The sequence below is a fragment of the Lepisma saccharinum genome, chromosome 1 (genome assembly GCF_977018435.1).
Source record: "Lepisma saccharinum chromosome 1, izLepSacc3.1, whole genome shotgun sequence".
Classification (NCBI taxonomy): domain Eukaryota; kingdom Metazoa; phylum Arthropoda; class Insecta; order Zygentoma; family Lepismatidae; genus Lepisma; species Lepisma saccharinum.
In genome coordinates, this window is record NC_139229.1 from 106,581,642 (window position 1) to 106,609,611 (window position 27,970).

A 27,970-nucleotide genomic window follows, 5' to 3' on the forward strand; every position below is an offset into this window, starting at 1 on the left:
AGTAAGTAAACGTTAGCTGCATACCACAAGTACAGCTGCAATGTCCATTTCTTGAAAATGTCTGCTACCAAAAATTCTAAGTTATTATCCCACTTGGTAATTGTTCTTTGGAACTCTGACATGTCCCAATTGATTTAGTACCAATTACTCATAAAAGTTTAAATTTGCCACACGCCCCGGTTGAAATACTATACTGATAAGACATAGAATCGAAGATAAAAATATTTCTAAGGTTCTTGGCCTATTTGCAAGAGTAGGTAGAAGTACAGAATCACTTCCAAAACACTTGATGACATCACACACGATAGGAGGGGATTTATATATAAGGTGTCCAAGATCAAGGAATTGCCCATTTGTTTCGCAATTCTCTACCGGCACAAAATGGCGTCCGGTGCGTTTGTCCTATGTCTAGTGCTGACAGTAGTGACAGTGGCTACTTCGGATATGAGTTTATCCTCTGATGAAATTAGTGAACATAACGTGTCATCTATATTGACTGGAAATGCAATGAAGTTGTTTCAAGAGGCTGCTAGTGTTATTACGTCACAAATCCCAGAAAAACTTGCAACTGTCAAGACATCGAATACTCTATGTAGGGATCATAGTGTTATGTATCTGACAAACATCACAACGGAATATTGGGCTATGAAAAGTAAGTATTTCTTTATTCACTTGCACTACATGAAAGAGGATTTAGTGTATGTACCGTCACGTCTAGTTATTAGAATTAAATCCGGCGTATGAAACCTACTCACGTACGGTTCTTAGTTTCGTTATACAGCTTATTTGCAAACGTTTCGATTTAACCTATATTGTCGGACTGGATTTACATTTTATTACCTATTTCTTTCTTGTAATCTTTCAGTCTTCTTTTCAAATTTAAATATTTTGTAATCAGGGTTATTAAAACTCACCTCGAAAACGACAATCATAGGGAGACGCGTAAATCACTGTTTACACGACTTAAATTAACGGTAATCCGTTAGACATGGTGATCTTCACAGTTAACACAGCTGAGCACATTATGTAGTAGAATTAACGGAAGGGGCATGCCAGGATTCAACCTTAGCTGGGGGGAATGCTTGGTGTAGTTTAGGAACAGGTGGGAGGATGATTGTATGGGTCAACATGGAGGCAAATTATGCTAGCGGGGAAGATGCTTAATGAAAATTGTCCTAACTGGAGGGATAGTATCCCCCGCGTCCCCCCCCCCCTTCATACGACAAAGTATATCATGCAAACAAAGCTTAATTTTTCATATCTACAAGGAAAGCATTTGACCTCCCTTACAATATTGTATAAGAACGGGCTTTAAAAAAAATAGAGAAATTGTCAAATATTAAATGTCAATGCAATGCAAACGTTGACAATACATCTCCGAGTATTACTAAGCTATCGACAATATATATTAAGCTCACTGGAAGGTTATATCGTTATTATTGTTTGTTATTTAGAGAAATACAGAAATAAAACTTGATAGAGCAATAGTTCTCAACCTTCGTGATATCGTGGGACGGTAAAACGTTTTTAAAAAGTCGATGCCACGATCGCAACAACTTTACTCGAACATAGCTTTCTATGTTTTAACTACATTAATTAATTAATGCATACCATGGAATTACATATGAAACAAAAAATATTACATAATTTGTTTGAGTCTGTATTTAAGTTCACATTATGCACAGTAAGGATAAGCGGGATTGGACCTACAGTTTGAAATGGGGTCCGAAGCACTGAACGAACCACTGTGTGCCTCTACCGTGTATCAAACCCGGAACTTCTTGGTTGCCACTACGCCATCGGGGAGGCTTTTTAATAACATAATCATTAAGAGTAATGGTTCGATTATGTCTAGGCTTGTTGACATTATAATATTAGGTTTAAATTAGTTGTCAACCATCGGATCTAAACAACCGCTCGCAGCCCGGTATAATTGATACTATATGGCTCGGGCCCGGACAGCAGATCGGCGGCTGAGAAACACTGGAAACGCTCACAAAATCCAGTACAAAGATACTTGCTACAATATGTAGTTCGATTTCAAGAAGATGCAGAAAAATCCAATAACAAAGGAAAGAAATTTTAAAAAATATATTGCACAGGTAGACCAGAGAGTAATTGCAAAACCTCATCAATCTAGGAAGTAAATCCGCGAATGATGCTATTATTTAGGTTTTAATGTGTTTAAAGTCGCCACACCCAGTGCTGAAACATGAAGCCTTGGTCTTAGCGCCAAAACCTACTGGGAGGTGGGAGTAGTGTATGGACTGAAGACGGGAGTCTTCTTCCTATCATTATAGTGTTTCAGAAGTGACCAAGGAAGGACTTCAGTACCACGTGACAGGTTTAACCATATGAACCGACTGTTTCGGCCTGTACGATGAAAGGGCAACATTCTATATTTCATTTATACGTACGAGAGGACTTTACACATAATAACATAGTCACATACTTACTTATTCGAGTCTCCTAAACAATGAATATCGTTGTAAGTTTTTTTATGCTTTCTAACTTACGTTGTTCTTTTTTTCTCGAAATTTTCTCATACTTAGGCACTTTTCGGATGAGAATGAATGGTGATTCGATGACACTGAAACAAAGACATAGAATTTCAATCATAACTTTTAGGCCAAATTATGTCTGATGGTCAATTATATTATCTTTAATCTTTACCACGTTTCATTCTCATCGTCCCAAAACTCATCAACTTAGAGAGGCGAAAATATTTAAATTAAGGAAAATACGGGGGGACCAAAAGTCACGATCGGATAGTCTTTATAGAGCAAGAACATGTTATTCACAAGCAAAACTGACGTAAAAAGTGGTCATAGGTTGAGAGGAATGTTTATCATCCTCGCATAAGCTGAGTGTTGTCTGTTTTCCGGTAGAGTCATCCAATCCCAATACTGTGGTTGGGTGTCAGGTTTTCCGATAGAGGTCCAGAATTCATATAAATTCTATTGAGGAATTGAAAAGAGAATTTGCCCGTGTCTTCAGAATGATCACTCCCGAAATGCTGAAGAGGACTGCCGACGCACATGGTGGCAAATCAAGTTGTGCACCGATAATGAGGTTCAACATAACGAGAAGTTTGAGCATGGAGAGCTGCACCGACATTAATCGTATAGGTATTCTTGTCCCATTTCACCATTTAATGTATCTTGTTCAATTCAATATAGCTTCTGCATTGATTACCCCATTTTAATAATAATATCATATCAATATCCGATCGTGACTTTTGGTTCACCCTGTACAATAATAACGGGTAGTTATCCCCCCCCCCACTCCCAGAAATCAAATATTTAATGGGATAATGGCTATGTTCTAATTTGTGGTATTTATCTCTTGCAGTGTTCGACGCGACTGCAAAAATCCCTGCAGGCGTTCTGGAAGGGAACATTAGGTGGTTGGGGAACTACGATGAGTGCGTGAACGTCGAGGTTCCTGCGTTCAGTTCTCTTCCTGCCTTCAGCGGCAAGTACTGCCTCGCCACTCTCAGCCTCGCTTCTCCGACAGGTGGCAGCCCTATCAATATCGAGAACCTGAACCCAGAATTAAAGGCCATGCTTGACGAGGCATGTATAAATTTCTCCATCTTGTAATATGTACATAGTGGCAGCAGCAGAAACAGCACCAGAAGTTTTAATTTAGCTTTTCATGTATTACATATTAAAATTTTTGTTCTTTCTATGTTTATACAGAGTGCGGCAATGAATCGGGCGATTTTGCAACACTGGTTGTAACTAGGGAGGTTATTTCAGTCGTTTACCACCAGAGCGCCGGCCGCTCGGCGGCCCCTTCATGCAACAGGTCCCGGCAAATTGCGTTACAGGATGTCCGTAACAGAAACCGCTTGTTTTGTAATTTTTCCACTTTTTACAATTACAGTTACAATTACAATTGAAATAAGCACGTACCTTGTTGCAAGAATGCTGGAAAAGGTGTCCTCCAAAATACAAATATTTCTGGAATTATTTCTGACAACTAATCTTAGATTAGACATCACTACTTTATCCTCAGTTGATAGAAAGGGAAGACAGCATCCCGGCGCATAAAGCAAACCGAAAGCGTAAAATGATATTTAAAGTAATAATAACTATGATCACTAACCTCCTGTGTTATAAGAGACGTTGAAAATGACCTCCTTCAACAGCAATACAACACGTTTCTCAGGTTCAAGAGATCCTGTCTCTCGTAATTGCCTGGCCACTTTTCTGCTAGAATTCGTTTTCACGTAATATCGTGCATAAAAAACTCTTTGTTCAAGACTATATTTGTTTAGCGACATAACTAATGAATGAATAACAATTAACACACAATAAAGCACTAGCACTGAATAGCACAGTAACTCAATAACACAGTATAAACAACACGCGTACTGATAAACGCAAACAGAAGTGAACATGAACGTACACTGACTACGTCTGGTAGCCGACAGTGTTGCTAACCATTTTTCGGTAATGTCCCTACAGACGTAGTCAAAATGTCCTACAACTGACCAAATGTCCCTACGCCAAGTAAAGCGACTAAAAAAAAACAACACCTCATGAGCATGCAAAACAGAAGATAAAATATACACATTTACTTACCAAATCATTCTGCTCGGTGCTTCCACAATTAATGAAGGAGCGAATTTGCAATACACGACCCCTCCCCGATTTTTGTAATATTTCGCATACTCACTAATTGAGGCCTCCTAATCACGAATTTGAAGTCAAAATTTGGGGGTCACGTGTAGATATTGCAAAATAAGTTAAATTGAGTGGTCCGCGATCGGCACGATTGCTCATTATTTACCGGAAGATTTTGTGTTTCCATTACTTAAAAAACTAAATATACATTCCTGATATTACTACGACCTCAAATTTTAACTATGTTTGCCTATCCTCACCTAACCTAACCTTACCTGAATGGTTCGTGGGGCTATCCGTCAATGGTTTGTGGGGCTACCCGTGTATGGTTTTTCGATCCCAAATTTTAACTATCTTTGCCTTGCCTAACCTAACTTTACCGAGAATGGTCAGTGGGGCTATCCGTGAATGGTTTTGCAATTGTGATTACGAACCGATAAAAAATCTTACTTTCGTAGCACTTTAACGACAAACGTTCATCTCCGAAGACGCCATTTTCGTATCCTGCAATTTTACGGTCGATGCACTGTTGCCAAAATTACATGTAATCAAATCAGTCCACATTCCACATGTTCTTCTACATCGTGATTGTCACTGTCACATGTAAGCACCTTCTTTGGGCAAAATACTGAAATCCATAAGTTTATTAATTAGCCCATGGCCATCCTCCTGCACACTCCACCTAACAATCTGTACAACATTAACAACTTTTTTACTGTTCTCTTCCGCCATTCTTACACGATCCATGCTCTCCAAGTACGAAATCAACAGTGTGGCAACGCTGTAGACAGCGTAACTAATTGCGAACGTCAATTGTTCATATCAACAAATATGGCTACCATACTTGTATACCGAGAATCATTGCGAGAATTGAAAAGCTTATTTTACAACTTCTACACGTTAGTGAACAATTTTTTCACCTCACCCCAACATGTTAACTTGAGATAAAACATCACGACCAATTATTTCGTGAGTATAAGACGTAGCATAGAAATTACAGAAGGGTCCGGTATTGTAAATTCTTGCCTTAACGGGTGTGCGGGACAGAATTTTTTGGGTCGGGACGGATTTTTTTTTAAATCTCGACATTCGGGACGGAAAAATTTGCAATTTCCCGACCAAGTCGGGAAATTTTCGGGACGGGAAATGTTCGAAATTTTCCGAAGTTCTGGAAATCTCGAATTCTAGACGTAATTTTCACTTTAAGTGATTGTTTTTGCATTTCTAGAATAAAAACTTACAATTTCCGATAAGTTCCAGAAACTTACAATGCAGAAAACGTCGAGAATTAACGACTTTTTAAAGTGACCATTCGGTATTTCCCGACTGCTCGGTATCCCGAAAAGTCGGAAAGTCATTTTCCGAAGTTGGGATCGGGACGAGAATTTTTTTTTCCCCGATCCCGGCCCTGACCTTTCAGGATCCCACACACCCCTATTGAATAACGTTGAGTCGTTTACTGTTGATTATGTTATTTGAAGTCATACATGCTGCTGCTGTGAAGAGATAGATGTTGGTTGGTGATGCTGTATTTCCTGCAGTCTTTAACGATTCTGGTCCCATTTTATTTCTCTTTTTTGTTCTTGTATCACTTAACATTGAAAATATTCTTTCCGTTTCCGCGTTAGAATGTGGCAATGTTAGCACTATTTTCGCGAGAGTGGAAATGTTTTCAAAAAAGAACTTGCCTTGAAAGTTCTTGGTAACCGATAACATGTTCCAAAATTCTGATGGAGATTTGTTTAGTTAGTTCTTTTTTCTCCTCCTCGCTAAAGTATCCAGATAAACTAATCGATTCATTCCAAACAGAGCACGTAGAAAGTGCAACTGACTGGCGAGTAAGCTTTGCACCTTTGCACAATAAAATGTTATTTTCCAAGATTGAAAAAAGTCCCTACGTTTTCCCTCATTTTGCAAAATCTGTCCCTACGCGGGCGAAATATAGTGAAAAGTCCCTATGCGTCCCTACGGTTGGCATCACTGCCGACAGGTGTCGCATTTGTGCAGTATGAAGCGTCCTCTCGCGGCTGACAACTCCCCGATAAGCTGCCGGCTCTCTCGCGACAACTGAGGATAAAGTAGCGATGTCTAATCCAAGATTAGATGTCAGAAATAAGGTGCCAGAAATATTTGTATTTGGAAGACCACCTTTTCCAGCATACTTGCGACAAGGTACGTGCTTACTTCAATTGTAATTGTAACTGTAATTGTGAAAAGTGGGGAAATTAAAAAACGAGCGCTTTCTGTTACGGATTTTTTTTTAACGAAATTTGCCAGGACCTGTTGCATGAAGGGGCCGCCGAGCGGCCGACGATCTGACGGTAAATGACTGAAATAACCTCCCTGTAGTTGTTGTGTTAGATGTAACACGTGACTACCGCCATTTTGCAACTCTTGCTTTACCATTCAGTTATGATGGAGTCGTGGAACGGTGCACAGCGCAAAAACAATTACAGTTACGTGTCCGGGTAGGGTGCATTCCGGAAACATTTTAATATTGGGGGTATCTGAAAGGGAAAGTTTCCTACCACCACCCCTATGCACCCTCAATGAACTTAAAGATGGGATCCCGGAAGAGGTGGTTCAAATTTCTGTGTGTCATGCTGTGTAACCTACATGTGTATGTGTCATGTGTAACCTACCCAAAAGACAGAGTTCGTGGATCGAAATGGAGGTCATCTTGGTAATATTATTTTTAAATAAATAAAAATAAAAATGAACGGATTGTATTTTCTTTCGATTTTTCTTCTTCAATTAATAAAGTAGTTCTTGTTGTCCTAATTATGTATATTTTCTTTTGTATTATGGATCTTTTTATCATAAGTGTGGAGTATTTAAGACCACCATTCATTGCCGCACCCTGTATGTATCGCACATTCTTTTTGCAATTGAGGTACTTCCTTTTTACGTTTATTTTTATATTTTCTTCAATTTTGAGGTATTTAATTTATTTTTCTTTTGCGAACTTACTTTGACTTTATTTCCCATTTCCTTTTTCAACTTCTGCAGCTGCTAGCGATCAAGGGCAATGGTCAAGGGATGCTCTCACAAATCATCGGATTCCAAATTGGGTTCTGCGTCCCGTCGTCCTGCCAGTCGACCGACCTCCAAACGCCCCTTGACATGATGGTTAGGCCTTACAACCTTAAGGCCACTGTTGCACCCATAGCATGCTCTACAACCGAAACGCCAAGCTTCGAAGCCAAGGACTGGGGAATGCTGTGAGTATGGTTTGACTGTAAGAGTGCACGTTATTTGCATTTTTCGTGTTTGGCGCCACTTTTCACTAATCGTGACGATAACAATGAATGATAATTAGATTGAATTGATGTAAAATACGCGACGATACACCGATACCCAAGCCGGGACTCGAGCCTGGGAACTTTGGTGCCGAGATTGATAGTCGAACACTCAACACGCTTGACCACCGCATTTGCTACTATACATTTTAATTTAAATTCTTGTAAAATTATATTATGCGCACACATGCATTATATTATCATAAATTGAAAAAAAAACTTATTATTTCCTATGCTAATTGATTGATTTGGTTAGTTTTACTTAGCTATAGTATATCTATGTTATTGTTACACGGATTAAAATTAAGGCTTCATTACTTTATGTACTTGATACAAACTTGCGAGTTTTTTAGGGGTTAGAAGATTAACAATTCAATGTGTTCGTTCGTTCACATGTAAATACAAACTTGTCATAATTATCATACGTACTTAATAACAAATTATGGAAACATAATCTATAAATAGATAAAATAATGACTTCTTGTTTTCAGGAGTGTGCTGATTGTTTTCGGTGTTCTGATTGTGCTGGGAACTGCAAACGATCTATGGGTGTTGTATAGAAAAAGAGGTATGTGCATTACTGTGTGTGGGGGGGGGGGAAGGGTGTATATATACCGAGTGTTCCAAAAGTCGCTTGATCGAGAAATAAATATTTGTATTTATTTATTAAATTATTGTTGATTTAATGACACAAGTATTGTTTTCAAATACAAATATTTATTTCTCGGTCAAGTGACTTTTGGGACACCCGGTATATATATGTCGGGCCTCCATATCCTATGTTGGACCGGCTTATTTTGGTAAAAAAGAATGTTAAATGACCTAACTATTTCAGACTTAACGTCATGCATATGGAATCACCATTACTCAGTTGGAGTTTCGAAGTCGTGAGTGGAGCATAGTTTTTCAATTTCGTGATTCGTAATACTCTTTCAGAGTTCCTCTCTATATCGTCGTAACTCCAGTTTCTCACTAGTGATACGAAGAAATAGATGTGAAGTAGTTGTTGAACTGTTTACTGCGAGTATAGTCAAGTTCAGACATGTCATGCTCATTCACATTCGCAAAGAAAAAGTTGAAATGATAATGTAAAATGATCGCAATAAAACGTTAAGGGAGAAGCATTCTGTCTGAATGTTTACGAAGTTTCGAGGCTACTGGTTTGATCAAATATTGTAGATTATTCTTTCATATTATTTATTGCCATAAAGAACTATATTTAACAAATATCGAATTGGAAGTAAACAAACCAAGAGAAAAATACATAATATAGATTACAAATTATGGCTTATTAAATTTCATATTATATATTACATAGAAGACAGAAATCAATATACACAAGCATACACTCATAGATGTTTGTGTGTTTGTTTTCTTTAAGTCCACTTTGTGCATAAATAGGCTAATCGGGAAAGGACCTACAAGTTTAAAGTTGAGTTTATATATTTATAAATGCATTACACTTACAATTTGAATTTAAGTATTCCTAGAATACTATTGTTATGGTGATTAATTGATTGATTGATTTGCTTTATTTTACTTCGCTTTTTGTGCCACTTTTGGCTAATTTGCGAAGATTAGTATGAGTGATGATATGATGAAACTGATGAATGGACATTCACAATCATCAGTGCCCAAGCCGGGATTCGAACCCAGGACCCCTAGCGTCATAGCGCGATGTGATAACCACTCCGCCACGGGGGTCGGCTATTGTTATGGTGACTATCATAAAATGATTCATACTATGTAACCCATCTTCATTAATCCTAAAGGCTTCCGAGAAAAAATCATAAAATATACCACTGTTGGAGAACGACGACAGAGGTCGATAATTTGAATATTACGATTTATGCAACAACAATAATGATATACACTAATGTATCGAAAAAAAAGTAGACATTTAGCTACATATAAAAAATGTTTTATTCTGTTCTAGGGCGTAGATATCGCCTTCTGGTAGCCTTCTCTGTGTACTCAAACGGGAAAAGCCTCCTCAGCACCAATTCGTCCGCAGAAACAATGGGCTGCATCAATGGAATCAGGTTCCTTAGCATGGCGTGGGTAATTTTCGCTCACAAATTTATGGGGGAAGTCTCAACGCCACGAATGAACTTTATTCCTATGCTCGAGGTGAGTAAAACATGTCAAGTAAACTGTATTTACTGCAGTTCTTGTAAAGATATTATATGTACTGAACTTCCTTATGAACATAAACCAGTGGCGGAGCGTGACCTTTCCAACAGTGTAAGCCTAGCATGATGAAGGTTATTTCCCGTTGTGTTTATTTCTGGGCTGACATGGTTAGTGATTTATCCATACACATCTACCCCCGCCCCCCCCCCAATTTTTTTCAGAGCACTTCCCTGGAAGTTTTCACCAAATTAAAAATTCTGGATATCTGATAATTAAGTCAGTGTTATTCCTATCACAATGAGTAACGTAACGATAAAAAATATGCAAAAAATGAATAATAATAATAATAAACAAATCAAAACAGAAGGAAACAGAAAAGTGCTGAATACTTTTTACAACCGCATAACCAAGTATCAGCTCCGTATCATGAATCGCAAAATCGGCGCACTTTATTTTTCGTTTCTGTTACTATGTCTGCTAGAGAAGGAAGGGGTGGGCCTACCTATATCCACAAGTTTCTTCTTGGCAGCAAAATCCTTGCTGGACAACGGCGTCTTCAACAAGTTCTCCACCCCACCGCACAATCACAGTCATTTTATTCCATAATGCACTTCACTACTGTATTACACCACAGCACAGGGACGACAGTCCGCTTTTCAATAGATGGAATTCGCAAAAGCAATACCTCGAGACTTTAACAAACACACAGCAAGAAGGGGAAAACAAAAAGAAACCAGATCCAAAATCGGTCACTGCTCAAAGCAGTGATCTTTCGGACTGTGAGGGGAATATCCCTTTCGGATATAAATAAATTCCCTCTCTTGCCTTAAAATTCCCTATATTTAGTAAAAAAAAAATACAATATAAAATATAAAAGAAATGCTCACAAATTGTAGGGATATATCCAGAAATTTCTATCAAAGGACATGTAAGTGTTTTCTTAGGATAGTGTAAAAGCAAATCTAGCACCTAAAAGATCATAAACAGGCTTTTCGTACGTTGTTCGAAGAGTGTTTGAATCACGGACTATGTAATTAGTAATATTTGGTTCACATTTGACATGAAATTTGTAAAATTGGTTTAATCTTCAGTTTTCATTAACATTTATTTATTTATTTACTTATTTATTTCACTCTTTAGCTCAATTATTACCAGCTGAGTTCATACATAAACGGAAAACAGAGTCTTAATATGTCTAATGTTTATGCTCTCCTACAAGCGAAAAACAGAAACAACAAGAATTTAGCACATCAATGTGTATCTAGTTTTCCCGTATCCCGCTCATTTCTAGGTTTCTCCTTTTTCCCCTTCCTGTTAGTTTTTTGCTTCAGAATTCCCTGTTCGTGGTAAAAAAAAAACTCCTTGAAGCACCACCGGCTCAAATTTCCTTTACAGTCAACCATTCATACCCGACAACGCTGGAGCCCCTCCTCTTACAGGACCTGTGTCTCGCTGGCGCGTATTCAGTGAAGCCAACCCAAGCATAATGGTGCTAAATCTCGCACAAGTTTAAAAAGTAGTTTGTAAGTTGGAGATATAAATAAAACAACAGGGCCGCTTTTCGTTGTGGTTGAATTTTCTCAAACTTTTCACATAACGTGGAACCCATGTCGTTGGTTGAACCATTCAAATTTATATTTGTTTTTGTTATAAATTAATATTTATAATATGAAAATCCCAGAACAATTTAGTAGTATGTAGCATAATTTCGGAGTTTAAACGACACCATGGATGTCCAGAAGGGGCAAGGGGAGGAGGCACTTCCTGAAAAATGAATGTCAACCATTTTCACACATATAATTTCATTTCAGTCACATCAAATTGTTAATTATTGTAAGGGCGTTGCAGAAAAATGTTAACTTCAAATTGAATTAGTATATTTGAGAAGGGAAATATACCTAGTTTACCCCAACCCCTGAAAAATACTTTGCTTAATCCTCCCTGGTGGAAAGAAATACTGCGGACGTCCATGAACAACACTTTTTCTAAACATGAGGTTTGCAAGGCTGCTGTAAGCCTCTGCCCGTAGGTTTACACACCTAGGGTTTCGACGCGCTCTTCTCCCTATATTCCTTGTTCTTCTCCTTCCAGATACGGTGGGCGACGGTAGGCACTGCTCCTTCGCGGTCAGAAATTTGTAAGGCAACATTCAGACGGCTTACAACTTTCCCCAAGCAAAAGGCGGGAGTTCTCATGTGCCATCTGGTGTGAAGTGTTGCAATCTAACAAACAGGATCTCGAAGACTGGTATCAGGTCGAGATGAACTTTGAAGTTTTTACGAATTTTGCCATATAATTACATACATTTTACTAGAACTAATAAAGTGTAAGCCCGGCTTACACGGCTTACATGGACGCTCCGCGCCTGACATAAACATTAGCCTTGTCACTGTGAAGGACTTTTCATTTAATGGAAGCGTCACACTGTAATTGTTCGCGACAACCATTCATAATGCCAGTGGCGTAGCATGGACATTTCGGGTGGGAACGCCAAGTCCGAAGGAAGGGTCGGCCCTTTCTTGCTTAATAATTTACTTATGGTATTAGTCGCCACAGGTATTGTTTATTTGCCTGAAGTCAGCTGGGTTTTCAATAAAACATCATCCATGCATGTTTTAGCTAGAAAATCAGATGCGTCACTATGCCACAAATGTTTTGAACTCTGGTGTTTTATACCTTTTTTTATATCTTTGTGCATGACGCAAGTCATTAAAAACCTACCTGAATCACAAGCGCCTCTGCACAACAGTAGACGTCATTGTTGTGGGTGATCCAACTACTGATTGATTTGGTTTATTTTATTTCGCTTTTCTACCACTTTTGGTTAATTGCGAATATGAATATGAGTGATGATATTGATGAAGGGACACTGACAAAGAACACCCGTACTCACGCCGGGATTCGAACCAGGGACCTCTGTCGTCTTGGCGCACTGTGGAAAGCAGAGTGGATGATCCAAATATCGTACACTCTACTGACGTAACAGTGCCGATTAGTAATTCAGACCATGTTTATTACATCTTGAGAATGCTGATAAACATTTTAAAATAATTTTATCCAGAGACCATTCGATATTAAGAGTTTTCAAATGAATGCTAAACATTTCCATTGACACAATATTAAGTAGTTAGATAATAACGAAAAAAATACAATAAAAAAAATAATAGTTTTGCGGGTTAAGTGGTAGAGCATCCACAGGCTGAATTTCTACCACGAGGACTTCACCAACGTATTTGACAAAAACTGTGTTGATCTTTTAGTTTCTAATGCACATCGCTGTTCGTGCGATAAATTATACAATGCAGTGGCCATTAAGAAACAGTATATTTGAGATTGGTAAAGTTACGTCAGTCAATATTGCGTATTGTAGCATCACATAGCACAGTTGCATGAGCGCGAAGAGCGAAGAACCGGGTAGGAATTGTGCCGCTGTCGTCTGCTTCAGAAGGCAGGAAGAGTCACATGAACCAATCACGGTAGACCTCTCGTACGCTGGCGTAAGAGAGCCCATTTACGCGCGTGCTGTAGAAATGGAAGCTTTCCCTCCAGAAAGGCAGCAAGGAATATAGGAGTCCTGTACGCCGAACCTGCTCGGCGTCCGGCCGGGAAAGACGTTGAAAAGAGATGCTAGAACGAGTGTTGAGAGTGGAGCGTTGCAAGCGGATCGCGAAAAATAGCTATTATAATGCCATGAAGGTCAAACATTTATGAAATTAGTCACGTTTTACTTTATAATCACAGCATTTAAGCTTTTTTGAAATTTTTAAATCTGGGAACGCCGGGCGTACGGGCGTACTATAACGCTACGCCACTGCATAATGCGCAGCTTTTCATGGATGTATCCGATTAAAATCTTGTGGAATGGCATGCGAACTTCTCTCCCTAGACGTCACTTTGATCTCGATGTGTTACCGATGCGCTAAACAAATGTTAAGGCATTTTTCTAACACCCCGAAAAGGAGCAAATTGGTACAAGAATTCAGTCAAAACTTTTTACTGGTTAAAGATACATAAAAAAAAAAAAAACCTTCACCATTGCATTTCTCGTGAAATTCTAGTCTGATATACCATATCACCCCCTTCCCATTTAAAATTCTGAAGTTGATTTCAAGATGGCGGACATCAAGATGGCCGGCGACCGCGCGGGTGGCGTCAATGCGGTTCCCCCTTGGCTTGGCAGCGATTGGTCATCACCATTTCCACGTTGCGCGTTGCAGTGGCCTTGTACCGAGGGTGTTAAGTGACTTTTTGAGCCACTCTGTATATTCCTTTCTCATGCCTAATTTTCTCTTCAATTCTTCTTATTGTTTGCAATCGGTTGCTCATACTTTAAGATCCAGATCTCCCCCTCTCCTCTCAATTTTCCTCTTGTGGTAATGTCATCCTCTTGTAATTAAGAGATCCAAATTCGATACCTGGTGGAGCCACATAGTAGTTCGGATCCAACGTAAAACTGTAAGTCCATTCCCGATTAGTCTATCTACATATAAAATTAACTTACAACAAACTTTTCTGCATTTTTGCCCCTTTATCTTCCCTCTCTTATCACCCTGTTTCTCTACATTTTCTTTCTATTCCATTTTCTCGGCCCCCTAAAAAGAAAAGCTTCAAGTACGAAGAAGCATTAAATGTGTTTGTTACTTCTCAAAGTAACATATCGTAACTGACATGAACAAATTGTCCTTTAATTGAGTTGTATAGTGGGTTTTGGGTTTGTAGTTGTTTGGTCATTTAACTGTATCGATATGGTATTAAATAAGGGAACTTTTTAATTAATTATTCATTCTTCCTACAGCGCTAGCGTTTGTTTGAGCTTTGCTCAAGTCCACTTTAATCACAGATTGGCTAATCTGGACGGGATCTACAGTGTAATAAGTGGAATCTGAACAACTTTATTAGAGAGGCATATTTTCCCCCACATATCGTGATAGTACCTAGGTAGTTCATACTTCCTAATCCACAATGTGTATTTTCTAATGTTTTTCTAGTATAATATATAATATATTAGTCGAGTTTGGAATACCTAACAAGCTTGTTAACATGATAAAAGTATGAAAATAATGAAACAAAGAAAAATTCGTGTGGGTATTAATATGTCTGATAAATTTACAATTCAGAATGGGTTAAAACGAGGAGCATTATCTCCACTGCTCTTTAATTTTGCCTTAGAATATGCTGTAAGGAAGGTAAAGGACACTAATGAAGTACTAAAATTAAACGGTCTGACTCAGTTGTAAGCATATGCAGATGATGTGGTCTTACTAGGGGATGATATAAATACAATTAAGAATAATGCTAAAGTATTTTTAGAAGCAGCTATAAAGATTGGTTTGGAGGTGAGCAAAGAGAAAACGAAATATATGCCTGCAGGCCGAAACCAAGTGTTAGGTAACAATCAAAATTTAATTATTGATAACAACTCATTTGAATCAGTCTCCAAATTCAAGTACATCTGAGTAATACTGACAAATGATAATGATATTAAAGAGGAAATAAAAAGTATACTTAATTTAGGAAATGTGTGTTACTTTTCTCTTTATAAACTTTTATCTCCTCGTTTAATATCTAAGAAACTAAATGTTAAAATATATAAAACAGAAATTTTGCCTGTAGTATTATATGGATGCGAAAATTGGTCCCTTACTTTAAAAGGGGAACATAAATTAAGAATATTTGAAAATAAAATCTTTAGGAAAATATTTGGGCTTAAAAGGGATGAGGAGACAAGTGAGTGGAGAAGGTTACATAATTTGGAACTACATAATTTGTATTCATGTCCAGATATTATCGGAATAATTAAATCAAGAAGACTTAGATTGGCAGGCCATGTGGCACGAATGGGAGAGGAAAGAAGAGTTTACAGGATTCTTGTTGGGATGATGGTAAGAGACATGTAGGAAGGCCAAGGCGAAGATGGAGGGATGACCTTGAGATGGACCTAAAGGAAATCGGAAAGGATGGAAAAAATTGGATTGATCTTGCTTAGGATAGGGACAGATGGAAGGCTTGTGTTGCTGTAGCCATAAACCTTCGGGTTCAAGAAGGTAGATTGATTGATTTGGCGTTTAAAGTCCACTTTATGCACAGTAAGGCTAATCGGGACTGGACCTACAGTTTAAAGTGGGATACGAACCACTTGTGCTTGCACCAGGTATCGAACCTGGTACCCCTTGATTAAGAAAGTAGAGAGTTTTTATTGGTGGTCTTGTTTTTTTCAATAACCTTGCAATTTTCTTTATTGTTGTATTTTGTCTTTTACAGCTAAGACGTGACTGGCGAAAGATGGTCGTCCTCAACGCCTTTGTATCGGTTGACACTTTCTTCCTTCTAAGTGGAGTTCTCTTGGTCTATGTTTTCTTAAAGCAGGTTGAGAAAACGAGGAGATTCAATGGACCAGATTTACTTATGTTCTACTTGTATCGATACATAAGGTAATTATTTTGTAAGTACGAGGTACTAGGTGAAAACTAATCGACATGTTAATACGATATTTAACACTAAAAACACATAATAACAATAATGGTAAAAACTGAATGTCAGGAAAGAGAGTATTTGTCTTCATTTACCGGATTCAGGGTGATAGGGCCTGCCAAGTGACTTTTCATTGGACGATGCGTGATCAGATCCAGTGACGGCTTCTGCCTATTCGCACATGTGCACACAAATTGCATGCAATTAATTTTTATTACACTTATTTATTGAACGTCATCTCCATGAAAACATCAAATGTCTCAGTGGACTTTTCCAGGGTTCCCTTCACACAAAAGATTTGTCAGCAACTACGTACCTCTAGGTCTTCGCTGGCATGTAGTGTTGAAACCCCTTCCATTCGAGACCGAGTCGAGAGCAATCTACACATAACTGCTAATTCAAATTGAAGGAGTTTTTCCTTAGGAATGGGAAATTTCGATGGTATCTTGTTCCATCTCACCTTGTTCCAAGCATGACAGCATTGTAAAAATCCACGAATGCTTGGTGTATTACCTTGAAAACGGCGGAAGGGCTCTTTGCACTTTAATCCACCTGACGAGGCTTTAGTTTGCATGTAGTGTATCTCGAAAAAAAAATATATATATATATATAAGGTTTCCTGTTAAAAGAGTAAGTGAACAATAGAGGTCCCTTCCACATTGCCCATGTTAAGATTGAAAAGAACATGAGCACTTGGATCGACAATACAATTAGCATCATTATTTACGCAAATATGGATGTAAGCAATTCAGAAGGGTGATTGAGCTTCTTTTGGATACGAAGATAATGTGCACACTCAGTAAGTGTCGAGGCATCCAGTCATATTGTCAATGTGAAGTAACATTCTCTGCCGGAGTTCGCTGCTTCTTTTCAAGTGGTTCAATCTTTACGATTCTGGGTCAAAACTGATATTTTGGTACTCCTACCAGAGAGCGAACCCTCGCGCCAAAATAGAAAGTGTTTCGAAGTAATCAAATTCCTTAGAAAATAATAACCAAACCCATGCTTGCAATGCTTTCTAAATCTACGTTCCTACAATAAAGTATTGATTTACTAGAAATAGAGAAGAAAATTGAATAAGAGGAAACGTTCATTAAATTACGACATAATCTTAAATAAAATTTGAAGAGTTGCAATGCACAAAATGACATCTAAAATTTACAAATAACCATACCTTTCACTACAATCATATATCTTGTTTCTTTACAGATTAACTCCAGCATTAGCCATCGTCGTGGGGATTAATTCCACGCTCTTTTATCACCTGGGGACCGGCCCCATGTGGCCTGCATGGGCTGCGAACATTAGAAACAATTGCGCCATAAGTTGGTGGAAGACTTTGATTTACTTGAATAACTATAACTACATGGAGGCTATTTCTGGGGGAGAGGTTAGTTGTATTTTTTTTACTTTTTAATGTATATGACCTGGATGAACAAACTGCAGGGGCTCTACCTATGTACTGAATATGCATGGCCATTTAAAAACTTATAGCTTATAGATCAATACTCCACAAACACGCAACTTGTTCTGTCAACTGTGTGAATTAAGCGTAACTCTTCAAAAGCCCCCCCCCAAAAAAAAACTACTAAGAATTAAACGAACTTCCTAACAGTAACTCGCTCATATATATATACCATAGTACTAATAAGGCTATTACTATTTCAAGCAAACCAATATTGCTAACAACAATGCAAAAACTTCATAATATTGATTGACTGAATGATTGAATTAGCTTATTTTCTTATTATTAGCTCTTCTACCACTATTGGCTAATCGCGATGATGGGGATGAATGGTGGTACGATGAAATATTTAGATGGGGAGACGGTCACAAACACATACGAATGGCAACAAAATTCTATAGAGGATTATCCTGGCTGCATGTCCAGGCGCCAGATTCTTGTTAGCCTCCAATATTGCAGTTACCAGTGTACTACGTGGGAGCGAGGTTGGTTTTTGGGTGCCTTCAGCGAATGCCACCCATTACACCCATAAGACAATATTGCTAACAACAACACAAAAACGTGAAATAAGTTAATAATAAATCTACAGAATAAAAACAAAACTACAAAATGTACTGTAAGAATTCAAGCAAATCAATATATGAAATACTATAAAAATATCTAACGACATTACATGAGTATCATATTGTAGCGCTTGAGTACATTATGTTTGTTGAAAGATTGCTCCTTTCTGCACATGTAAATGGCCAAGAAGTAATCAGACTCTTCACATTTTCAGTGCGTTGGTCAGTCGTGGTACCTCCAGACTGACATGCAGCTGTACTGGCTGTCGCCTCTCTTCCTCATTCCGCTCTGGAAATGGCCAACCTTCGGACTGGGAATCCTCGGCGCCTTGATTGCAGTGTGCATCGTGGTTCCATTCTGGTTGACTCTGGATCTTGCCCTTCCCTGGGCTCCAACTGTCACGTGAGTGCCCCAGCATCGAGTATCAGAGTACAGAATTATTCATTTGAACATCATGGCTTTGCAAGGACCAACCAATAACGCTGGATGGAACATCAGAAGTTTTGTCACAGTTCGTTTTAACTTCACTTATGCTCAGACAGGCTAATCAGAACTGGAACTACAATTTATGTACAGTGATATATGAACCACGCACTGTGTAATGTGGCTCCATCTTGAATCGAACTCGAAAACCCCCGATAGAAGCACATTCATACTATAGTATACTATAATAACTATTATTGAGCAATTCCAGAGAAATGTTTGTTAACCTTGATTGCCAAAATAACGTATCAGTGAAGGGAAATGTGCTGTACATTTCTTTAAAAGAACATTTTTAGATTCTACATGTGTTTCTAAACTCTAAATTTTATCTGTAAAAAAACTACCCAATCAAGTACTATTTCACGAACTTTGATTCAGAAAATACAGATCCATAGGTTGCCAATTGTGTCACTCTGTTAATTTCAATTTTATGTAGTGCTAACAGAATACATTTGAAGAAATTTTGCTATGCAAGGAGACAGACTACTACTTGTAAATTTCCAGGGTTATATTTTTCATTATATGTTTAATGAATAATATAGAAAGAAATAAAATGAAAATAAAACTGCTTCTAAAGAATCAGTCTGTTACCTCTGGAATTGTTCTATTACAATTATTTTAATAGTAAACAACAACAGATAATATAGTTAATGAAAAAAATTGTGTCTTCAGTGCTCTTTGAACATGTAATAGGTCTCAGGCAGGATTTTTGATTTGTCGAGCGGGAAGTTTTTAATGTCCTCAGACAAACTTGTCTCAGAGACTCTTTGTCGTCCGACGACAGTGTTTTCATTAATGTTTTAGATTCTTGAGAGGCACCTGCCTTTTATGTTGTCTCTAAGAATAAATCCTTACTTTTTAATGTGTTTTGTGCGTTCCGTGCAGGCCCATTCTCAATTTAGCACTTTTAACTTTACTCGGGGGGCCTTTACATCCAGTTTTAAAATTTCATGAAAGCATTAGAGATATTGGGTTCTATTCCTGCATGGTATAAAGAGTGCAAATAGCCTCGATTGCCGATGCAACCAAAATTTTACCTTGGTCATTCATTTTTGATTGTTGCTAATACAAGCTATTTTATTTGCTCTGAAGGATCCTATTGTTTGTGCCTATCTTAAAATAGACAGAAGTTAAATAATCCTAAAAATGAGATCTAATACAGACTAATGTACTCTCCCTTGCTGAAACTCGGTCTTAGGAAGATTCTTTGCTTCAATTATGTGTACTTATTCATCTCTATATCGCTTCCTTGTATTACAATTGGACATCCCTTTATTCCTTTACAAGCGTATCAGTTTTGAAAAGTATACAATCAAATAATATAATTGTCTCTTTCAAACTGTATCAATCATGTAATCTGTTCTCTGCTTGTTTTATAGCCATCCAAAGATATTAGAATACATGAGATATGTCTACAAGCCACCGTACTACAGAGGAGGTGCATACTTTATTGGAGCCATGTTAGGTTTCTATCTCTACAGAACTCGTAACCGAAAAATCCACATGCCAAAGGTAAGGCGCTCTATTTGTTATATTTTTGTGGGAGCGGGTGGGCAACCACGCACACCCCCCAAAAAATAAGAAATACATACAAGGTGTACCAGAAGTTGATAGTTATAGCATGTTAACTCGATCATTTTTAAGGTATTTGAAAATAGTCAAGGAAGTTTAATGAAAGATAATGAACAGAGAAACAATGGAAAGTGAGAAGGATAAAATAAAAGAGGTAAAGCTCTCTCTTTCTCTCTCTCCCTGTGCATCGTATCGTGCCATAAAGGAAAATAGGAGTTGTGAATGGAGAAATCAGGCGTACGATGAACTGTTGACGTATTTGGAGAACGCTCTCGAATCAACGTGTGCACTGAAGAGCGAACAGCGATGCTGTAGCATTGTAGGAGGGAGTGAGCGAGGTAGAAGCTTCGTCAGACGCTTCGTAAAATGAGAGCCTCTCGTCATCTATTCAAAGTAACAGATCCGTCGTAACCATGGCAGAAGTAGTACTCTTTACTTCTCAACGCAAGCAGCTCCCCCACTGCTCTTCTGCTTACTGTCCTTAAGGAGCAGCATGCAGGTGGGAAGCTCGCACAGCACGGAGCACTCGCTAACATCGACAAGTGCAAGCAAGATGCTCAAGCCCGGTGGAAATGATTTTATCAGCACCACATTCCGGACACTTTACCCGTCAGAATTGCCTCCCTGTAGCGTAAACAAGATACGGCTACTAACGAAACAGGAGTAAAAGGATAGGACGACAAAAGAATAAAAGTTACGGAGCTGGGGGATGGAGAGAGAACGTGAGATCTTAATCTGAAACTTGTACAAATTATATTTTCACACCTTCCCGCTCTAACATACCCAGGAGCAGTCTTTCCAGAAAAGGCTCGCATACTGAATGTATCGTTCCCTCATTCGTTTCAGTGGCTGGTTCTTCTGGGATGGGTGGTGTCTGCAGTCACCTGCCTCGCAGTACTCTATGGCCTTGTCGTCGTCTACACCAAAGGATACGTTTACGATGCTGTGGAAGCAGCCTTCTACTCTAGCCTTCACAGACTTGCATGGGCCGTCGGTGTTGGATGGGTAGTATTCGCCTGCGTCAAAGGCTACGGAGGTGAGTGGTTATGAAGCTTATCGTTCTGTGGCATCGTGAGTGCGAATGGAGTCGTTTGACTGTTTGCACAGGTGGCTTATGGGTAACGCCTTCCTTTGACGACCAAGAGCATTATCTTCCTGGTTAAAATATTCTGTGTACGCAAACAAACAATATTCATTCCACTGCAGCCTCATACAGTCGAGGAGAAAAGAACCACACAGTCAAACTCAACACGCGTCTTGACCACCTACACATTGACTACGAACAGAGCAAACTTTGCTATCAGTCACTTCCTCGGCGACTCATAGCGAAATACATAGATGCCGGGCTGTGCACAAGAAGTGCTTCGTCAGTTCACGTAGAGCATTATGACGTCGCTCCACTCACGCGCAATATCGAAAGTCTCTATTTCTTGAAGTTCTCTCATTGATATGCCCTCACTTCAATACATATAAAAACATAGTGATCACAACTCTCCGCTCCTCATAGAAAAAAAATGTAGGTCAAATTTTTCCCGAACACCCTCTGGTAGTTTCACAACCTTTTTACAATACAATCGGTTCGATTTTCGTTTGAGATATAGTGGTTAGAATCCTACTCTAAACTGTGGTCCCAGTCCCGATTAGCTTGTCTGAGCATTTAAATCTAATCAGAAGAGATAACTAGCTCAATTTCCGTAAAATAAAAGAAGGACAATCACCACAAAAGTAAATGGCGACCCTTAGATTGAAAAGGCGATCACCTTCTTTGTTTTGAAAAGGCGATCGCTAACCCCTTTTTGCATCTAAAATCAACAATCATTCCGAGACATTCAAAACTAACAATGAAACGCCAATTAACATAAGAGTAAGTGGAGATCGACGCGTTAACATACATCTAATATCAGCCGATCACCCTCGCGGACATAGTCTAAAATTGACAATAAATTTTCGATGAGTCTTGAGAGCCCCTCCCGCAAGAAAAAGTCATTAATCCGCCACTCACTGTGTAAGTTTCTCTCATGCAATAATATTTGTTACATCCTCAGGTCCAGTGAATGCCTTTCTATCTTGGAGATTCTTCCAGCCGCTGAGTCGACTCACGTACTGCGCCTATCTTTGCCACGTAATCATCATCAACTACATGGTTGGGATCAGTAGAACTGCGGAGTTTTACACCGATCAAAGAACGGTGAGCATTACGATACAAATATACGTCTCAAAAGTGTAAAAAGAAGTTTAATTAATCTTGTGTTACATATAAACAGATAAGGTATTAATTAACACACGCATAAAATATTAATACATTCCACCAAAAATTTACAATGATTTTTAATACTGATATTTTTTGTAATATATATGAAGATGTACATATTATTATTATTATTATTATTATTAAATAATTAGCACATATATTACTTCAAATTTTACCTATACAATATTGCTCATAAAGAATATGGGTTTTTGTTTATATCTTTTGGACAAATAATTATGTTAATAGCAAAATATTAATTAATTAGGATATAAGTAAAATCATGGCCACAAATAAGCTGTACAAGATAAAATAAGCGGTGTTTTTGTACGGAAATATTTTTGAGAATAAATTGTATAAATATTGTATATTTTAATTATTTCACTTCGTTTATCAACCTGCTAGGTAAATGATGAACAATTAACATAGCGAGAAAATAGACATAACGCAACAAAGAAACTTTCGTGCTTTAATACGGATTTAAACCAAGATCATTGATTTAATCACTGACTGATAATTTATGATGGTAAAAGTAACTACTTCTGGTTTATAACTACTTTACTGTAATACCGTATTCTCGCGTCTATTAGCAGCACGCGTGTATAAGCCGCACCTCCTTTTTTGGCCTTAGATTTCAGGAAAATAAAATCTGTCGTGTATAAGCCGAACCTCGTGTATAACCCGCACGATTGACTTTTTTTTTGCGTAGGTAGCCAATTTCAAGTATGCATTTTAAAAGTATTTTAACCTTTATTTTAGCGCAATGATCTACATATTAATACCGTATCATTCAGTTTGAGTCCTCAAAGACCTTATTCACTGTCGTTGCTGCTACTCGTTGAAATATTTTCTGCACAAGAGGTATTGTCATCTCCATCCTACATCATTTCATCCTGGGTATTGGATATGCCGCACTTCAGAAAACCCCTCACAATTGTCTCCGACTTTAAACTTTCCCATGCTGCCAGAATCCATTCACACACTGCTTGACAGTCGGACGTTTGATCTTTCCTGTTGCTGTAAGCTCATGGTTTCCTGCACTAATCCAGTCATTATACAGACGCCGGAACGCAGCTTTAAACGAGTGAATTACACAAACGTCTAGGGGCTGCAGTACAGACGTTAGACCCCCAGGAATCACAGCTACATCCATTTCCAACTGTTGTAATTTTGTCTGTATTCTGTCTGTTAGGTGACCACGAAAGCTGTCCCACACCAGCAAACTCTTTTGCTTCAGCAATGAACCAGACCTTCAATTCCACACTTTGTCTATCCAGTCCAATACCAGTTCTTCTACCATCCATCCTTTCTGCTGGGCACGTATGATAATACCCGGCGGAAATGCCTCCTTTGGCACATTCTTACGCTTCAGCACAACATACGGTGCCATAAAACGCGAACACCATCCCGCACTAGCTCGGAAAACTTGACGACTGATGTCTAACTTTGAAGCTACTTCACGAGCTTGAAAACGTATCATGTCTACGGTTACAGCATAGCCAGCCAGCACTTCCTCTCTCATTTACGAATTTCCACGAAATGTCTTTCTCTTGCCACTTGTTGCAGCAAGTTGTTCCTTCTGATTTCTCCATCGACGAATGTTAGACTCGTCCACATCGTAATATCGCGCTGCAGATCTGTTGCGTTTCCTTCAGCAAATCATATCGCTTAAAGTTTAAAATGAGCATCGTAGCTGATTCTTCTGCCAGACATCCTCCCTTTGATAGTACCAACCTTGACCTCAGGCCTACAACCTTCTTTAACAACTTCACTTTACTGAATGGTTTCCAGATCAATACGACAGTAAGGATGATTCGTGTTCAAAGATAAGTTTATCATATTGTTGCAAAAAAAAAGTTTAAAGATATCATATTGTCGCAAAGCCTGCTACAGATGCATTGTTGTTGGATTTGCTGTTAATGAATCCGTTATGTGATAAAGATAACAAATCAACGTACGTATTTTAGTATCCTAGGAGTAGCTGCACTTTCATTCGCGTGTATAAGCCGCAAATGTTTTCTCAATCGTGTGTATAAGCCGCACATGCTTTTCTTATGATTCGCATGTATAAGCCGCAACTGTTTTCTCATTCTTGTGTATAAGCCGCACATGCTTTTCTTATCATTCGCGTGTATAAGCCGCACCCCATTCTTTGGTCCACTTTTCGGGGGAAAAAAGTCCCGTTATAGACGCGAGAATACTGTATTCTTGAAATTTACTTTAAGTGTGAATTGGTAACAAACATATCTGTATTGAAAAGGTTTTGATAGTAATTAGCTTAGAATGATCAAATATAATTTTGTGATTCTTGATGTGTCTCTTTTTCAGGCTGAGAAATATCTGGGAGATTTAGTTATTGCACTTCTTGTGGCTTTTATATTTTCCCTGACTTTTGAATCTCCGATACTCGTCATCGAAAAAGCATTATTCAAGAAGGGTAAGTCGTATGTATATCTATGATTTGGAGGGGGGAAAGGGGAGAAAATACCCTCAACTTAAAGCCAGGGGTAAATGAGAGAAATAATCCACAAAACGTTTGTATTTCCAGTATACGTCGGAAAGTATTTATTCATTTTTAGGAAATCAGTTGGTATATACGTCACTTTCTAATGGCTTTTTCTTTTAAATAAAGTGAATAAACATAGGTGAGAACACCCCGCCTCATACACATACTAATAGTAGAGGTTATGTCACATTTGTGGCATTATGTCGTTTTCTCATTCGTGAATATTGATATTGCTGTTATATTGGGGAGAGTACCTGAGTTTATATCGAGAAAAAATATTATTTTTCCCTCCTTATATTTATTAATGGCAAAAGCAAAAGTTCGTTTTAAGTCAACTTTATTCTCATATAGGCGAATTGGAACTGGGAGAGAGAGATTGGGAAAGAGAGAGAGGGGCACTTTAAACTATGTAAGGTACCTCCACCGGAGATCGAACCAGAAAACCATTGATTACAGGTATAGAGCGTTGCTCGCCACGCTTTCGGGGAAGCTGATTACAGGTAGAATCATTTGTGTTTTTATTTCTAATTTTGTTATCTGCACATTTCTGTCACTTTTGTCGAATCGTGACGAGGAAGATGAGTGATGGATGATAAGATGAAATTAATGACCAGGGAAGCATTTTTTAATGAAATGCTTGGATCGTTAAGTAAACTGTATACTTTAGGCTTTAGGAAAAATAGATATAAAACTTTCAATATGTATTGTAACTACTGAGATTTAAACAGCAGTTCAGAATGGTGATTGATTGATCTAGAGCTCAGCTCTATCAATAGGTTAACCGGGATGGTGTGATGATAGAAGGAAATGGGAAGAAGCGTACATGTGGTTTTCGCTTAAGGTAAGCTACCGTTCCAATAATTACCTAGGATGACAACGGAAACTCCATTCACAATTGGATATAGGCCTAGCCCTGTAGTTTTAGATATAGTAATCCCTTCAAAAGGGACGCTGAGTGAAAAATGGATTTGAACAAAAACAAAATGCTTCAAAGATACTTTAAACGTTTCTTTTCAATCTATTCATATTTCTCTCTGTAGGAGGATCAAACCGCCAACACAAGAAAGATGAACCTGTACCTGCGGACGCTGTGAATGACAAGATAAAGCCACTTTTCAATGGACACAAAAATGAATCATTTCTGGACGACGAAAAGACAAAGTCCCCTGAAGTAATTGTGATGAAACCGCTAGATAATGATGCTGGCAGGTAGCTTACACAGACGACCATCATAAGTTTGTACTCATACGAGCGGTATGAAAACCACTAAGTTATCTGCACAGTCCAATTTTTAGAAACGTTCACTAAAATGTTTTATGGTCGTTTTGACACTAAATTTACCTTTACACCTAGAAAAATGACCTCCCACTCAGATAAAAATTTCTGCACAAACTTCTGTGTGGGATATGGTCATGTGCACTAAAGGAAATTACTTCACACTATCATATCAGACTTGGCTTAACATAGCATGATAATGACAGAAAGCCGGTAAGTGTTACTGATTCATTATTACCTCATATTTTCAACATTATATTTATTCAAGATCATAAATAACTCGATAGGAAGGCATTCATTCCTTTTCTTCTCAGATTCTCGCTAAAATTCAGAATATAATAATCTGGAAAACTGAATTAACCTTCTGAAGATCATTAAATAAACGTAATGTCTGTAGAATTTGATAATTGCTCTAATGTTGATTTCCATCTACGTATATTTGCCAATCACGACGATAAGAAATTTAATAAATCATAAGTCAAACTATCAAATAAAATGTATTGATTATTGTCTTTAAAGGAGGCTTGGCAATACTAACCACAAACTGAAGAAGTAATGAAAAACTCATTTCATTATTCCATTGCCTTCCACTACCTAGTTCATAGGGGAAAATTCGTAGCTCTGCCTCCTTTATCTGGTTTGGTTTAGTGAACCTATTACATAATCTTAGTGGAAAATGTCAGCTCCAAATTTACAAAGGTGTTACATATGTACTACTAAATCCATCATATTTTTATTTGTCTGTATGCATATGAAATAATAATAATAATAGTGGGCTACATATACTTTTCTAACACAGTCGCACAAAGATCTGTATATTATGTACATAAAACAATTTTTGAAAAGAAAATATTGCTTTATTTAATTATATTGTGATCTGGGGAGCAGAGAAGCTGCGGACACAAGAGCAGCCAGTCAGTCTGAAGCTAATTCGGGACGAGTGACCGACATTACACCCCCGAATTTTCCTACTTTTTTGGTCTCAATCTACAGATTTCGATGTTCTACGATGCCTTAAAGTTAGGGCTTCTTTAACATACGGAAGCAATAAATGAGCTAGATATTTAGCCCCTAAATGTGACCAGGGCATATCCAATTCATTGCATCCGGGACCACTTTCATTATTTTTTAAAAGCAATTGTCGTTATACATGCACAAAAACACGTGGAAAATCGAATAATGACGTATAATTACTATCAGCATGAAATCTACAGCTCCTAACCTAACCAGAACGGCAAATCACCACTTGTTGTGAAGCAAATTTCGTTACATACGCACGAGGAAAAACACGTGCAAATTAAAAACAAAAAACAAAATTACTAT

The 27,970-nt window shown here is 38.1% G+C and overlaps 1 protein-coding gene across 1 annotated transcript; it reads left to right on the forward strand.

Moving 5' to 3' along the window:
• Positions 1-365: 365 nt before the first annotated feature.
• LOC145999089 (nose resistant to fluoxetine protein 6-like) lies at positions 366-27,184 on the forward strand. Its single transcript, XM_083136056.1, has 13 exons — positions 366-652; positions 3,352-3,575; positions 7,641-7,852; positions 8,422-8,498; positions 9,867-10,060; positions 16,325-16,494; positions 17,744-17,924; positions 18,778-18,965; positions 20,426-20,558; positions 21,465-21,654; positions 22,664-22,806; positions 25,195-25,303; positions 26,413-27,184. Exons 1-13 carry the CDS (start codon positions 382-384, stop codon positions 26,583-26,585), a joined length of 2,265 nt encoding a protein of 754 aa, XP_082992182.1. The 5' UTR covers positions 366-381; the 3' UTR covers positions 26,586-27,184.
• Positions 27,185-27,970: the final 786 nt, after the last annotated feature.

What these genes read in the sequence shown, in the direction of transcription:
- LOC145999089 (XM_083136056.1), top strand. Translation starts at nt 382, where the DNA reads ATGGCGTCCGGTGCGTTTGTCCTATGTCTAGTGCTGACAGTAGTGACA. An exon ending in GCCAAGGACTGGGGAATGCT is followed by an intron (nt 7,853 to 8,421) that starts GTGAGTATGGTT and finishes TCTTGTTTTCAG; the next exon opens with GAGTGTGCTGATTGTTTTCG. An exon ending in AAAAGCATTATTCAAGAAGG is followed by an intron (nt 25,304 to 26,412) that starts GTAAGTCGTATG and finishes TTCTCTCTGTAG; the next exon opens with GAGGATCAAACCGCCAACAC.